Source organism: Hyaena hyaena, unplaced genomic scaffold (genome assembly GCF_003009895.1).
Source record: "Hyaena hyaena isolate Hyena2069 unplaced genomic scaffold, ASM300989v1 scaffold_843, whole genome shotgun sequence".
Taxonomy (NCBI): Eukaryota; Metazoa; Chordata; class Mammalia; order Carnivora; family Hyaenidae; genus Hyaena; species Hyaena hyaena.
The window spans coordinates 626248-639095 of NW_024081471.1; the positions used below are offsets into that span (position 1 = coordinate 626248).

The window sequence follows — 12848 nt, forward strand, 5'->3', positions numbered from 1 at the left end:
CCCAATAGCAAAGCTCTGGAACTATTCCTGGCATTCAGTAGGTCTACATTCAGTGGAGATGGGTCCACCTGTATAACCTTGAAAGCAATGAGTCATTGATGATGAGCTGCTCCAGAAGGATGCAACACAGGGCCAGGCACTAATCTACAACCAGGGCAACTAGTTATTTGATGCACTGGATCTGCACAGCACATCTAAGTGTATACCAAAAGGGCCTATTGACGAACAAACTTGCTGGAGTGAAAATAACAATACTAAGATAACCATATACTATGTGCACTTGAGAGCATCAGTATAATTAGAAGTGAATTGGTAAAAAGGCAGTGTGATGTTATGGTTTTTGGAATGTATTGGGGTTGTATCCTAATTATTTACAAGCTCTATATCTTTGGGTGATTTATCCTCTGGGGCTCAGATTATTTATTTTTTCATTATTATATATAGTAAAAATGATTTTGCTAAAATATAAGAAATTTAACATCTTGCCTCTGTAACCTATAATCCACAGATTGATCATGCAAACAATTAATGTAATATATAGCATTTTGAAAGCACATAAAAAGTAGAATTAACTATTTTAACCCTCATTAACTTTCTATGGTATGCCTACCATATAACAAGAGTGCTTCACATCACAACTAAATCTGAAAAAGTTTATTAATTGATCTGGTTGATGTAGGGACCACTGTCTCATTTCAAAGTTTAGGACCCATTGACTTGATTCTATATCCTTTTCAGTCTTTTTGCCTTCATGTCCATGTCCAAAATGTTGATGCTTCTTCACTTCCCTGTCTTCCGCCCTTTCCTTTCTCTAAATTTGGGCTCAATTAATTTTCCAAGTCAGTATCTCAATTAAAGAACATATATTAGTCATTCTTTAATGATCGCCCCTTCATGTCCCTTTGTCCATTTCATGAACTAATTAAAACAATAAAAACACATACCCATGTTATCCATTAAAGGAAATGTGAATCTTGAACGGCGGCTTTACTAAGTACATTTTGTTTTGCTTATGTCTGTCATAGATAACACAGCCAGCATTCTGACAAGGCGGAGGAGATTTAGTCGAACTATTCAGGATGTGTATTATCTCCCCATTATGATCTCTGATGGTGGAATCCCCTCTCTCAGCAGCAGCAGTACCCTCACCGTCAGGGTTTGTGCATGCGAGAGAGATGGGCGCGTGCGGACCTGCCATGCGGAAGCGTTCCTGTCCTCGGCTGGCTTGAGTACAGGAGCCTTAATCGCTATTCTGCTGTGTGTTGTCATTCTCCTAGGTAAGTCATCCTGACTCCTAATGTTGTATGACGGTGATTCTGAATGTACCCTATGGTGGCCAGAAGTGCATTAGAAAAAAGACAATGAAAGTGACTTTGACAGAACTTAAAAATTAGGAACACAAAACTTGGACCACAAAGACCACAAAGTATAGCAGCACAGACTTCTTTTTAATTAACGTTCTCAATACCAAAGCTGATGGAGAAAGAATTTGATTCAAGTGTGAGTGAAAGAGTTGAAATGTAAGAAGAAGGGAAAGGCTAAGAGAGAAATCTTTTTGGAAAGGATCTATTTGGGAAATAATTGATATTAAAAATTCCAAACACCGCATTAAAGGAGCTTTTACAATATATTTCAAAGAACACAAGTGACATCATTCTAAAATGAATCTAAACACCATATAAAAATAGATTTCTTGTGGAAATTTCTATTCCCCTAAAATAATCATCAATGTTAGCTGAATTTTAAAGTACAAAGTCTGAATAATTTTGGCCTTAAAGACATTAAATTTTATTAAGTTTAATAGAATTTCTATTTGAGATTTGTATTATATTTCATTTTAATACAAATAAGAAACTTTCTCTAATTATATATTATCATCTTAAAAGTCTAAGTCTTACCACAGCCACATTTGAAGCTATTACTGTAACCTCTTTAGAATCACTATTTCAACAAGAACACAAATCCCATTTTTTATAACAAGAGAAGTAGATGTAAAGAATCCTTCATTTTTGTTGAAAGTAGGTAGATATTTATTTTTCCAGCCACTATCTTCTTCCTTTCTCTTAGCATCCTTATCATTTGCTCATTTTTTCAGCACTGTGTACATGTGGGGAAAAAAAAAAAACTGTATGATTTACTGAGACAGATTTTTTTTTGGCAAGGAGTGTTCTTGTTTTGTTCCTGAGGTTAAAGGCAAATCACCAGTATAGAAGGAGTAGAGAGCAAGGTAGAAAGAGGCCAGGAAATCGACTGGATGTTTAGGGAGCAGTGAGATAGTTTGGGGCTCCATCGAACATGGTAGATGGGAGGTTTTTTTTCTAGGAGTGTCAAGAGACCTTTCAAGCAAGAGGCTCCATTCATAACATTCACATTTGAAAAAAGATTGGTATAAATGAAGTAAGGAACAGGCCTCATGATGGAGAGAGAGTACACAGGCGAAGCAATTAAGACAAGAGTGTGTTTGTCTTTCTCACTCGTCTTCGACTAGCATAGTTAGAGCAGAGGTGAAGAATAGTAGATAGTATCAAAATGTTTTAGGTGAAATAAAAAGTGATCTTGGCCCATATGATTCAGATCCCTAGATGAACAGTTTTTGTCAAAATCTTAACAGAATGATAAATGAAAGTACCTGTGATTCATTTGAAAACTGCAACATTCAGAATTTCATGTCAGTGAACTAATATCTAATGTTTATGACATGTATATTTTTCTTTTTTAATTTTTAAATTTAAGTTTATTTATTTATTTTAAAAAAGAAAGAGTACAAGGGACAGAAAGAGAGGGAGAGAGAGAGAATCCCAAGCAGGCTCCCCACCATCAGTGCCAAACCCAGTGTGTGGCTCTAACTCACAAACCATGAGATCATGACCTGAGCCAAAAGCAAGAGTTGGATGCTCAACCTACTGAGCCACTCAGGTGCCCCAATAGTATGTTTTCCTTGAAACAATTTTTCAAAGGCTACAATACAATAGCCAGGGGGGAAAAAGTGATCTTGGGTAAATTAGATAGATATTGTCTGAGTTAGAAGAGGTTCAAAGGACTTTTCATCTCTTACTGAATGTGGACACCAATCCTCGCTCAGCTGGCAGCATCCGAAGTGCATGTTGTTGAAGTCACTACAGCCAAATATAAAGACAGAAATGATAATCAAGGCTGAGCTGTGTTGAGCTCAAATGTGGTCACGGTGTCAAGAAGGATGTGCCAACAGGACAGAGGGAAGGGAAGGTCAGAGAAGAAGGAGGAATAAGTGTAAAGTATAACGTCATCACGGCCAAAGGAAAAAATAATATATCAAAGAGGATAGACTATTCAGCAATATCAGAAGCTGCTCAGAGGTTAAATAAATTGTGTATCTAAGCATACCGACTGCACTTAGCAATGGGGAGCATGGGGATTCGGTGCATCACCTTCGATGTGTTTCCCTGCAGTACCATCTTACTCGAAGCCTGGTGGAGAAGGAAACCAGCAAAATCAGGCTTTCTCAGTTTTATTTATATGTATATTGATTGGTCACAACTGATATTTGCTTTACATATATATTTATTTTCTATTTAAATATATATATAAATATATATTACGTATATATATATTTGCTTTAGACATTTACGTATTACATTTTTGGCATTTGAAAATTAGAACAAAAGATCATAAACAAAACCAAAATGGAAAATAAAATAAAACAGCTACACATATGGATCCCTCTAGGTTTCTAACCTAAACCATAAAGAATAGAACCCGGTAACTTTAGTATCATTTCCTCGAAAGTCCTTATTCTGAAAGATAGTTCATTTAGAGGAGTCACATTAGCTTTGCCTTTTGTTTTCATTTGTTACTATAAAACCATTTTTGAATGCTAAGGTAAAGGTTTAAAAAGCTAATTGAAAAATGTTAATATACAGGTACATGTAAGGTATACTATGTAAAATAACGGTTGATTTCTTCATGAAACAATACTTCCCTTTAATTGACTTTATGAAAATGTCATTTCTCCTCGGGGATAAATAAGAAAACATTCTAAATTTTATGCTCTCCCTCAGGACTAATGGAAAAAAGGTGTTATTTAATATGTTTACTCTTTCCATTTTTATTGAAACTCAGATGTGTTTTTACAGTTTTATCTAAAGGTTGCAGAATAATTTCTTAAGTTTGGTTTAAACAACTATTATTTATAATGTAATTTTAATTATTCATGGCATTATAAGGGTTTTTATTGTTATTCAGAAGATACCTATTCAACAGACTTAGAATGTAATCATTTGTAATATTGAAATAATGTTGGCTAACGTGCAATGTTATAATTTTCAAGGAAAATATCAGCTATACCAGTGATAGCAAAACTTTATTGTAGAACTTTTTGTAATTCTGAAATAATGTTAAAAACTAACAGCTAAACAAGTTATGAAACTAATATTTTAATATTGAAATGTTTTATTTATTAACTGTTTGTGGAAATGACTTGTATAAACACAGCCCTAGTTTTGCCATTAATTAACCATATGATCTCAGGCAACCTATACAGTCTCCTGTTTCTATATACAAATCTTATAATAATAAATCATCAACTGGAAAAGAACATTAGAGTCATCTATAAAATTCTGTTTTCTTACAGGATAAAAATGATTCCGTATTTTGCAGTATGGTCAGACTACATCTAAGTGTGTATTAATTATCTGAAATTGGTGCTTGAAAACTAATGAAACTCACTTGGAATGGTAGATGTGCAAGTTTTGAGTTGAGTTATGTTCCATCAGGATTATCTCTTTAAGATCCTTTTTAAATAGGATGAATGGGAGAGAATTTAGGGTGAGCCTTCATGATGCACTCAGAACTTGGTTGTAGAGGAAGGGATAGCTGGAATTCTCTTTCCCTTCCAGAGATATGACCTTTCTTTCCCAACCTCACCCCATCACGTGTGAGAGGGTCCAGAGCAGGCAGCAGAGCAAACCTCAGTCACTGGTGGGACACAACAAACCTTTAAATCTGGCTCTGACTCAGACTACCCATAAGTCCACACATCACATTAAAAAAATGTGACTTCAATGAGTCCACCAGCTGGAGTGTTCCTACTCTTGGATATAAATTTCCCGATAAATGAGGACCAGGGTGGATTTGATGTGAGAGGTTGAGGGACTAGGAGAGAAGGGTGGAGCTGGTGAGTCGGTTGAGTGCCTGACTCTTGATTTTGGCTCAGGTCGTGATCTCACCATTTCTGAGTTCAAGCCCCACGTTGGGCTTTGCACTAACATTGCGGAGCCTGCTTAGGATTTTGTCTCGCTCCTTCTCTCTCTTACCCTCACATGTTCTCTCTCTGTCAAAATAAATAAATAAACTTTAAAAGAAAAACAAAGTGTCACTAACTAATGGGTATGACCAATAGCACAAGAGCTAATAAAAGTAATCTTTCTAACTTGGGCCACCTCCTTTCTACCAAACTCAGTACCCACATATGATCATATTAAAAAGAATGAAATGCTTATATGAGCAATAAATCTGCTCTGAAAAATATTTGGGGGATATATTGGGAGTCAGTATGGAATGTATTCAAATGCAAGCTGTATGACAATTCAACTTTTCAAAACTCAGACCCCTTTAGAACTCCAGGCACATTGGAATCATATATAAATAGATGAATAAATGAATGAGTGAATGATGTGAGAATGGAAATATAAAAATGTTTCCCCAAATTTAAATTCCTTTCTAAATAAAATGAATTAGGAAAACTCAATAAGTTCATTTTAAAATTCTTAAATAAAAAGAATACAATGGATTTAAAATCCTGATCAAACTGAAAGAGAAGAAAGTGAAATATACTAACCCGGAATGAAATAATCATTAGAATAAAGTCCTCCCCAGGACATGTGGGTGACTCAGTTGGCTAAGCGTTTGACTTACGCTCAAGTCATGATCTCATAATTCAGGAGTTCGAGTCCTGTGTCAGGCTTTCTGCTCTCAGCACAGAGCTTGCTTTGTATCCTCTGTTTTCTTCTCTTTATCTGTCCCAGTCCCTGCTCCTGTTCTCTGGCTTTCTCCCAAAATTAAATAAATGTGAAAAAAATAAAGTCCTCTCCAAAATACTACAGTTTATTGTTTCAATCCGCATTATATAAAACTCACAAATACTGAAACTCATATAATCTTGAACAAAGAGGTTAAGAGCTGTATCCCATTTCTTTTTCAATGCCATGGCTCCATCACATTCTCTCCTCGCAGATGACCACTTAAAAGGCACCTTGTTTCACATGTGTGGTTTGATTGACTGTGGGAAGGGGGGAGAAGAGTCATTTGAAGACACTCTTTTGGCTACAATTTTTAAATAAGAGTTTAACACTCATATTTATGTGAATAATTATTATTTTCATTCTGTTAAAATGTATTTGGACATGGGATGTTTTGGGAAGCATTTAGTTTGGTTTTCAACATTATAACATGTTATCAAGCAAAAGCAGGTGTTTGATATAATTAATGACCATAAACTGATTTAAAAATTATTTCCTAATGAGGCTATTATCATTCATGAAGATTCACTTAACACAATGTCACATCATCACTTTCACAGAGATTACTCTTTTGATTTTTTTCAGGTTTATGTATTTATTTTCAGAGAGAGAAAAAGAGAGCAAGAAAGCAAGCATGAATAGGGGAGGGGCAGAGAGAGAGAGAGAGAGAGAGAGAAAGAAAATCCCAAGCAAGCTCTTCACCTGATATGGGGCTTGAACTCAAACTGTGATATCATGACCTGAGACAAGTTCAAGAGTCAGATGCTTAACCGAACGAGCCACCGAGATGCCCTGAGATTATTCTTTTGTCCATCCACATAAGAATTGTTTATGGAGTATCTACCTGGTGCCGTCTGCACCAAAAACATCTACTGAACAAACATGAATGTAAAGCGATTCACTGGGAACACACCTTCTTATCTGTTTCCACATTCTTCTCTGAGTTTATTTAAAATTGCCTTCGACTAGAGGGACTGCCTGTCCAATTTTGCCATGAGGTCTTATAGTAATTATAAACAAAATCCCCTTTCAGTCTTAAAAGTGTCTCAGAGTATACAGTTAATTATATGTTGACTATGTTAGTTAAAAAATCTAGTTAAAAATTATTTTAAAAATTGGGGCGCCTGGGTGGCTTAGTCGGTTAAGCGTCCGACTTTCGCTTAGGTCATGTACTCGCGGTTCGTGGGTTCGAGCCCCGCGTCGGGCTCTGTGCTGGCTGCCAGCTCAGAGCCTGGAGCCTGTTTCAGTCTACGACTCCCTCTCTCTCTGACCCTCCCCTGCTCACGCTCTCTCTCTCTCTCTCTCCTGGAAATAAATAAAACATTTAAAAAAATAAAAAATAAAAAAAAAAAAAAATTATTTTAAAAATCTAGTTAAAAAGTATTTAGTTAAAAAAAAAACCTAGAAATCGTTGGTCACTAACAAATGATTATCTATGCCTACAAAAGAGATATAGGTAAAACTTCATAAGTTCAAACTTAATATCTATATTTTGAATCAAAATATATCAAGAATATTTTTTAATTTGGGAAAATAAGCAAATATAAGTTTATTATATTTATATAATTATAATAATACTATATTTATGTAACTATAATAAAAAAGCTAGCATGATGTCCAATATTTCATTAGGCAAATATGGCACTAATATTGGTGAAGGACACAAATTACATCCACAATTTGATAATAATGTTGATAGCATTTTCCCTGTTACATATGTACATAAATTGCCTTGAAATCAACAACCAACCAATTTAATATAAAGAAAAGAAACTTGAGATGTTGTGGGAAGGGGGGATGGGCTAAATAGGTAAGGGGCATTAAGGAATCTACTCCTGAAATCATTGTTGAACTAGATGCTAACTAACTTGGATGTAAATTTAAAAATAATAAAAAAATAAAGAGGATTCAGACAAATAAAAAAGAAAAGTAACTTGATTTATTAACAAAGGTAAGACATTTTACTATAATAAATTAGGCAGTCTGTAGAAATAGATGATTTAAGTTAGAACAACCTTCTTTACTTAATCATAAAGATGAACCGAACATATATATTGGATGATAAATCTTCACCTCTGAATAGAATGAAGTAAGTTACTTGAGGATACTGTTCAGGGCATTGAATTAGAAAGCTTTAAGTGGGATTTGTACTAAAATAAATAGGAAGGTATTAGATGCATATTTGCTGCATTCAGCAAAATTCTGTGTTCTCCCCACCCCCAGCAATGAAGTGCTATATTAGATAATGTCTTTGAAGTATAAGCAGCATATCTGGAAAACTATTTTTAAATAGCATAACATTAGTGAAGCAGGGTCACATGTAGCACCAGCTTTTCATTTCCAGCTTTCGATAAGCATTGTACTCCAAACACAGTGACTCACCGCTTCCCCATGTCTGCCGTAATCTCCCCCATTGTGTTCTGCTATTACCTAGTCAGTATCTTTTTACTCTGTACTTTTCAAAATGATTTTCTGACCCTTTCTATAGGTGTTCTGTCTTTTTTTCTTCATTCCGAGAGCCACTCCTTGCCTTTTCTCTGTAAAATTAGATTCTCCAGTACACTGTAACCATCTCTTTCCACATATAGTGAACTTCTCTCACACAATTATCCCTTGCACTTATGGCTTGAAAATCTACTTTTCCTTTTTCTATTGTCATCGTAAAAGCTCATGCACACTACAATATCTAGTTTAAAAATAGACAAATCTCATTTATTGTGTTATTTAGAGATATCCATAAAAATGGGTTAAATTACAAGAGAAACAAGGAAACAGTAATGATAAAATAAGGGTCGAAGTTACTTTTTAGAGGTATGAGGGAAAAAGTCAATTTCTAGGGTACTAGAACTAGGTATGTTCTTTAACAGAGGATAGCTAACTTGGCATTTGTTTGTTTTCCAAGATACACATTGTTAAGGCTGCCAGATAAAATACAGTTGACAGAAATAAATAGATTAAAAAAAAACAAAATAGAAATGTGAATTTCAGGATGCCTGGGTGGCTCAATCAGTTAAGCATTAGACTATTTTTAAAAATTTTTTTAATGTTTATTTTTTAGAGAGAGAGAGAGAGAGAGCACACCAGCAACCAGGGGAGGGGCAGCTACAGAGGGAGACAGAGAATCCAAAGCAGGCTCTGTGCTGTCAGCGCAGAGCCCGATGTGGGGCTTGAACCCACCAACTGTTAGATCATGACCTGAGGTAAAGTCATCCACTCAACTGCCTGAGCCACCCAGGTGCCCCAAGCATCAGACTTTTGATATCGGCTCAGGTCATGATCCCACAGTTTGTGAGTTCAAGCCTTATGTTGGGCTCTGCACTGACAGCATGGAGACTGCTTGGGATTCTCTCTGCACCTCCCCTACCCCATATTGCGTTCTCTCTCTTTCTCTCAAAATAAATAAATATACACTAAAAAATATGAATTTCTGATAAATATGTATGTCTACAGGTGTATATTTGGGGTGTATGTGACTATAATAGCATAAGTATGTCACATGCTAATTATAAACATTTTGTTTCTATATATGTATATTTATCGCTGTGTGTATATATATGTATACTATGTATACACATATACACATATATGTGTTCCACATGCCATTTGAATGTACTCCTTTGATTATTATACTGTAAAGAATGTTAATACTAATGAACCTGGTAACTGCTATCATAAAACCTTGAATACCAGCTGACTGAGAACATTCTGTAGAGCTGAAGTAAAGAATATTTGGCCTAATAGCACAAAATAGAAGTGAAGTAATGCTTTCTATTTAGTAATGGCTTAGTATCATCAAATAGATAGATGTGAAAATACTGAGAAACACCCAAAGGAAAGTGCTCAAGACCTATTTACATTATTTCATCTAATGGTTGTGACATTATTGGTAATAATCCACATGCCCAGCGGCTCACTCAGTTCCTCATTCTGTATTTCTTTTAAATAACAGAATGGGATATGGTAATGGAAACTTCATCCCCTTTGGTATGAGAAATCATAGATTATAGTCTAAGTTCTTCCATCAGTCACTTCCATAAGTCACTAAGTCTAAACTTAGACTTGGATCTTAGTCTTTCATGTAATTTCTCTTGAGCCTCAGTTTCCCTGAGGAAACCCACAGTTTGCCATGAAGATTAAATCAAAAAATTATATAAAAAAACATTTGTAACCTGAAAGCTTCCTATGAAACAAAAGTAGGTACAAATAAACTAACATCAAGGGGCTCCTTGGTGGGTCAGATAGTTAAGCTTCCGGCTTTGGCTCAGACCATGGTCTCATGGTTCACGAGTTTGAGATCTACATTGGGCTCTGACAGCCCAGAGCCTGGGGCCTGCTTCAGATTCTGTATCTCCCTCTCTCTCTTCTGCCCCTCCCCTGCTCATACTCTGTCTCTCTCTCTCTTTCTCTCCAAAATGAATAAAAAATTTAAAAAAACAAAGCAAACATCTTGTACAGATTGATAGATATATGCAGTTATGAATACCTGATAATATTATTCTAAAGGGTAATGGAAAAGAGAGATCAACTATGTAAAATATCCCTGCTTAGGTTTCCTACAAAGCATCAAAAGTAAAGGGTTTAAGGTAGGCACTCCTTCTTCCTATTTAAAAGAAACTTAAAACATCCTTCTTTAGTGTAATATACCTAGAAGGATTAAGAATCCATACATAGAATAACATATACCACTATTCTTCCAGCCAAAATTCCATATTGCTCTTCCATCATCTGTTTGCCTCAGTGTGAAGACCAGATGGTTAGACCATAGTGAACCAAGAATCCTGAATACATAAGCCCTGACCATTGAGAATCTTATGTTTTTCTAGAGAAGATCGATGGTCCTCAGTGATAGGGGATAATCTTTTTTTTTTTTTTTACATTCCTTGAGATGATAAAAAATAACCAACAACAAACAAACAATCACTTCAAATATTTTCCAGAGAGTGCAGACATGAGGGCTGTGTTATAATGCCTGCCTAAATGAAATGTAGTTGATGACATTGCTGATGTCAAATCTCCAAGAATTTCCTTCCTTTTTTCTAACTCTTCCTCCTCTTTCCATTTTTCTTTAGCAATCGTGGTACTTTTTATCACCCTGAGACGCAGCAAAAAAGAGCCTCTGATCATCTCAGAGGAGGACGTGAGAGAGAATGTGGTCACCTATGATGACGAGGGGGGTGGGGAGGAAGACACCGAGGCCTTTGACATCACAGCCTTGAGGAATCCGTCTGCTGCCGAGGAGCTCAAGTATCGGAGAGATATCAGACCCGAAGTGAAACTCACCCCCAGACACCAGACATTGTCCACCCTGGAAAGTATAGATGTCCAGGAGTTTCTTAAGCAAAAACTGGCGGAAGCCGATCTAGACCCCAGCGTCCCACCTTATGACTCTCTTCAGACTTATGCCTACGAAGGTCAGAGATCGGAGGCTGGGTCCATCAGCTCCCTGGATTCAGCAACGACACAGTCAGACCAGGATTATCACTACCTTGGAGACTGGGGACCCGAATTTAAAAAGTTAGCCGAACTCTATGGAGAAATAGAATCTGAAAGAACAACTTAGGGGCTTAATTCTTGTAAACGTTCTATAAACGTTCTAGAATTCGCTTCCTGAGCAAGTGGAGATATAACCTCAGCAATGGCAAGGAAGACACGTGGAAACAGTACTTGGAACTGAGCAAGCTGTCCGCAGCTACTGTAGAAACAAGTGCCCTTTTCATGATCGAAAATGGGTCATTTAATCAGAAGAAAGTCAAATTGAAAACAAAACAAAACAAAACAAAAAAAAAAATAGAGTAAAAGCTATTGTTCCTTGTGTATATTTTCAATTGCTCAATAAAGTCTGTGGTACTCTTTAATTAAGAATCCCTGAATGAAGCCAAACAATGACATTTGTTTCAATATCTTGTGATTTCTTTTCAAAGGCAAAACTAAACCGAAAGGTTCAAAATCACACAGGAGTAGGGGTGGTAAACTGCAAAATGAAGCTTGTGCGGGTAATTGGGACCTCATTTTCCACTTCTCTGTGTGGACTCTTGAGCCTCACAGTCTGTTACTGTGCAAGATCTTATTAGCATTGTGTTATGTACAAATGCCATGAGGTTTATTCAGCACACGTGGCCATGCCTTCGTGGACTTGTATGCGCCATTTTCCTTTGCCCTCCCCACTTCTTTTCTCCATAGGAAATTGATGGAACATGGGGACTTGCTGCTTGCTCTCTAATGTATGCAACTTCTGTGCACTTACCGTGCACTGCTCTGAACCACAGAGACCACTGTCTCTGTCCTGCCTGCCCTCCTTCATTTTCACAAAAGAACCCCCACCCTTGTTTTTTTTTTTTTTTTTTTTAATGGATAGAATGAATGGATTCAGTAAGATACACTCAGATAATCTGATATGTCAGGGAAAGATTTACTTTAAAAAATAGCCACACACCTTATCCTCCATAAAACATTAGAAAGCTCAATTATTTTTTCCAGTCCATTTGCTTCCGTACATTTAAGTCCACAGTTTTGATCATTCCGATACCTAAAGTTAGTTGTTGGACATTTCACAGGTTGGTTTAGACGTCGGTCTCATTTGCTTATTTATATGTACCTCACACGATAGCAATGTAATCTGAAAAGATGGTTCTCTATTTGGGTAATTCTTATAGACTTTGAATTGACTGACCTTTATTCCTTACACATGTTCAGATAGTCCTTGTCTCACTGGCTGTTTCGTTCTTATCTGTTTGGGATCTATAGCAAAATGTATAAAACTGAAGCCAAAAATATAGGAGATTCAGAGTTATTATCCTTGGAAACGTGCCTCAAAGTCTCTGAGCTTCAGGGTCCCAAACTGCAGACTAGAGG

The 12848-nt window shown here is 36.3% G+C and overlaps 1 protein-coding gene across 3 annotated transcripts in view; it reads left to right on the forward strand.

Moving 5' to 3' along the window:
* The window catches only part of CDH18 (cadherin 18), a 603216-nt gene extending 590874 nt beyond the window's left edge, over nucleotides 1-12342 (forward strand). The window contains exons 11-12 of one of the 3 annotated variants that reach the window (XM_039219788.1): nucleotides 1026-1277; nucleotides 11066-12342. In XM_039219788.1, the coding sequence (XP_039075719.1) occupies nucleotides 1026-1277; nucleotides 11066-11556 (743 nt within the window). In that variant the 3' untranslated portion in view covers nucleotides 11557-12342. The remainder of the gene's footprint in view (nucleotides 1-1025; nucleotides 1278-11065) is intronic. The other 2 variants (XM_039219789.1, XM_039219790.1) reach the window with 2 other exon arrangements.
* Nucleotides 12343-12848: the final 506 nt, after the last annotated feature.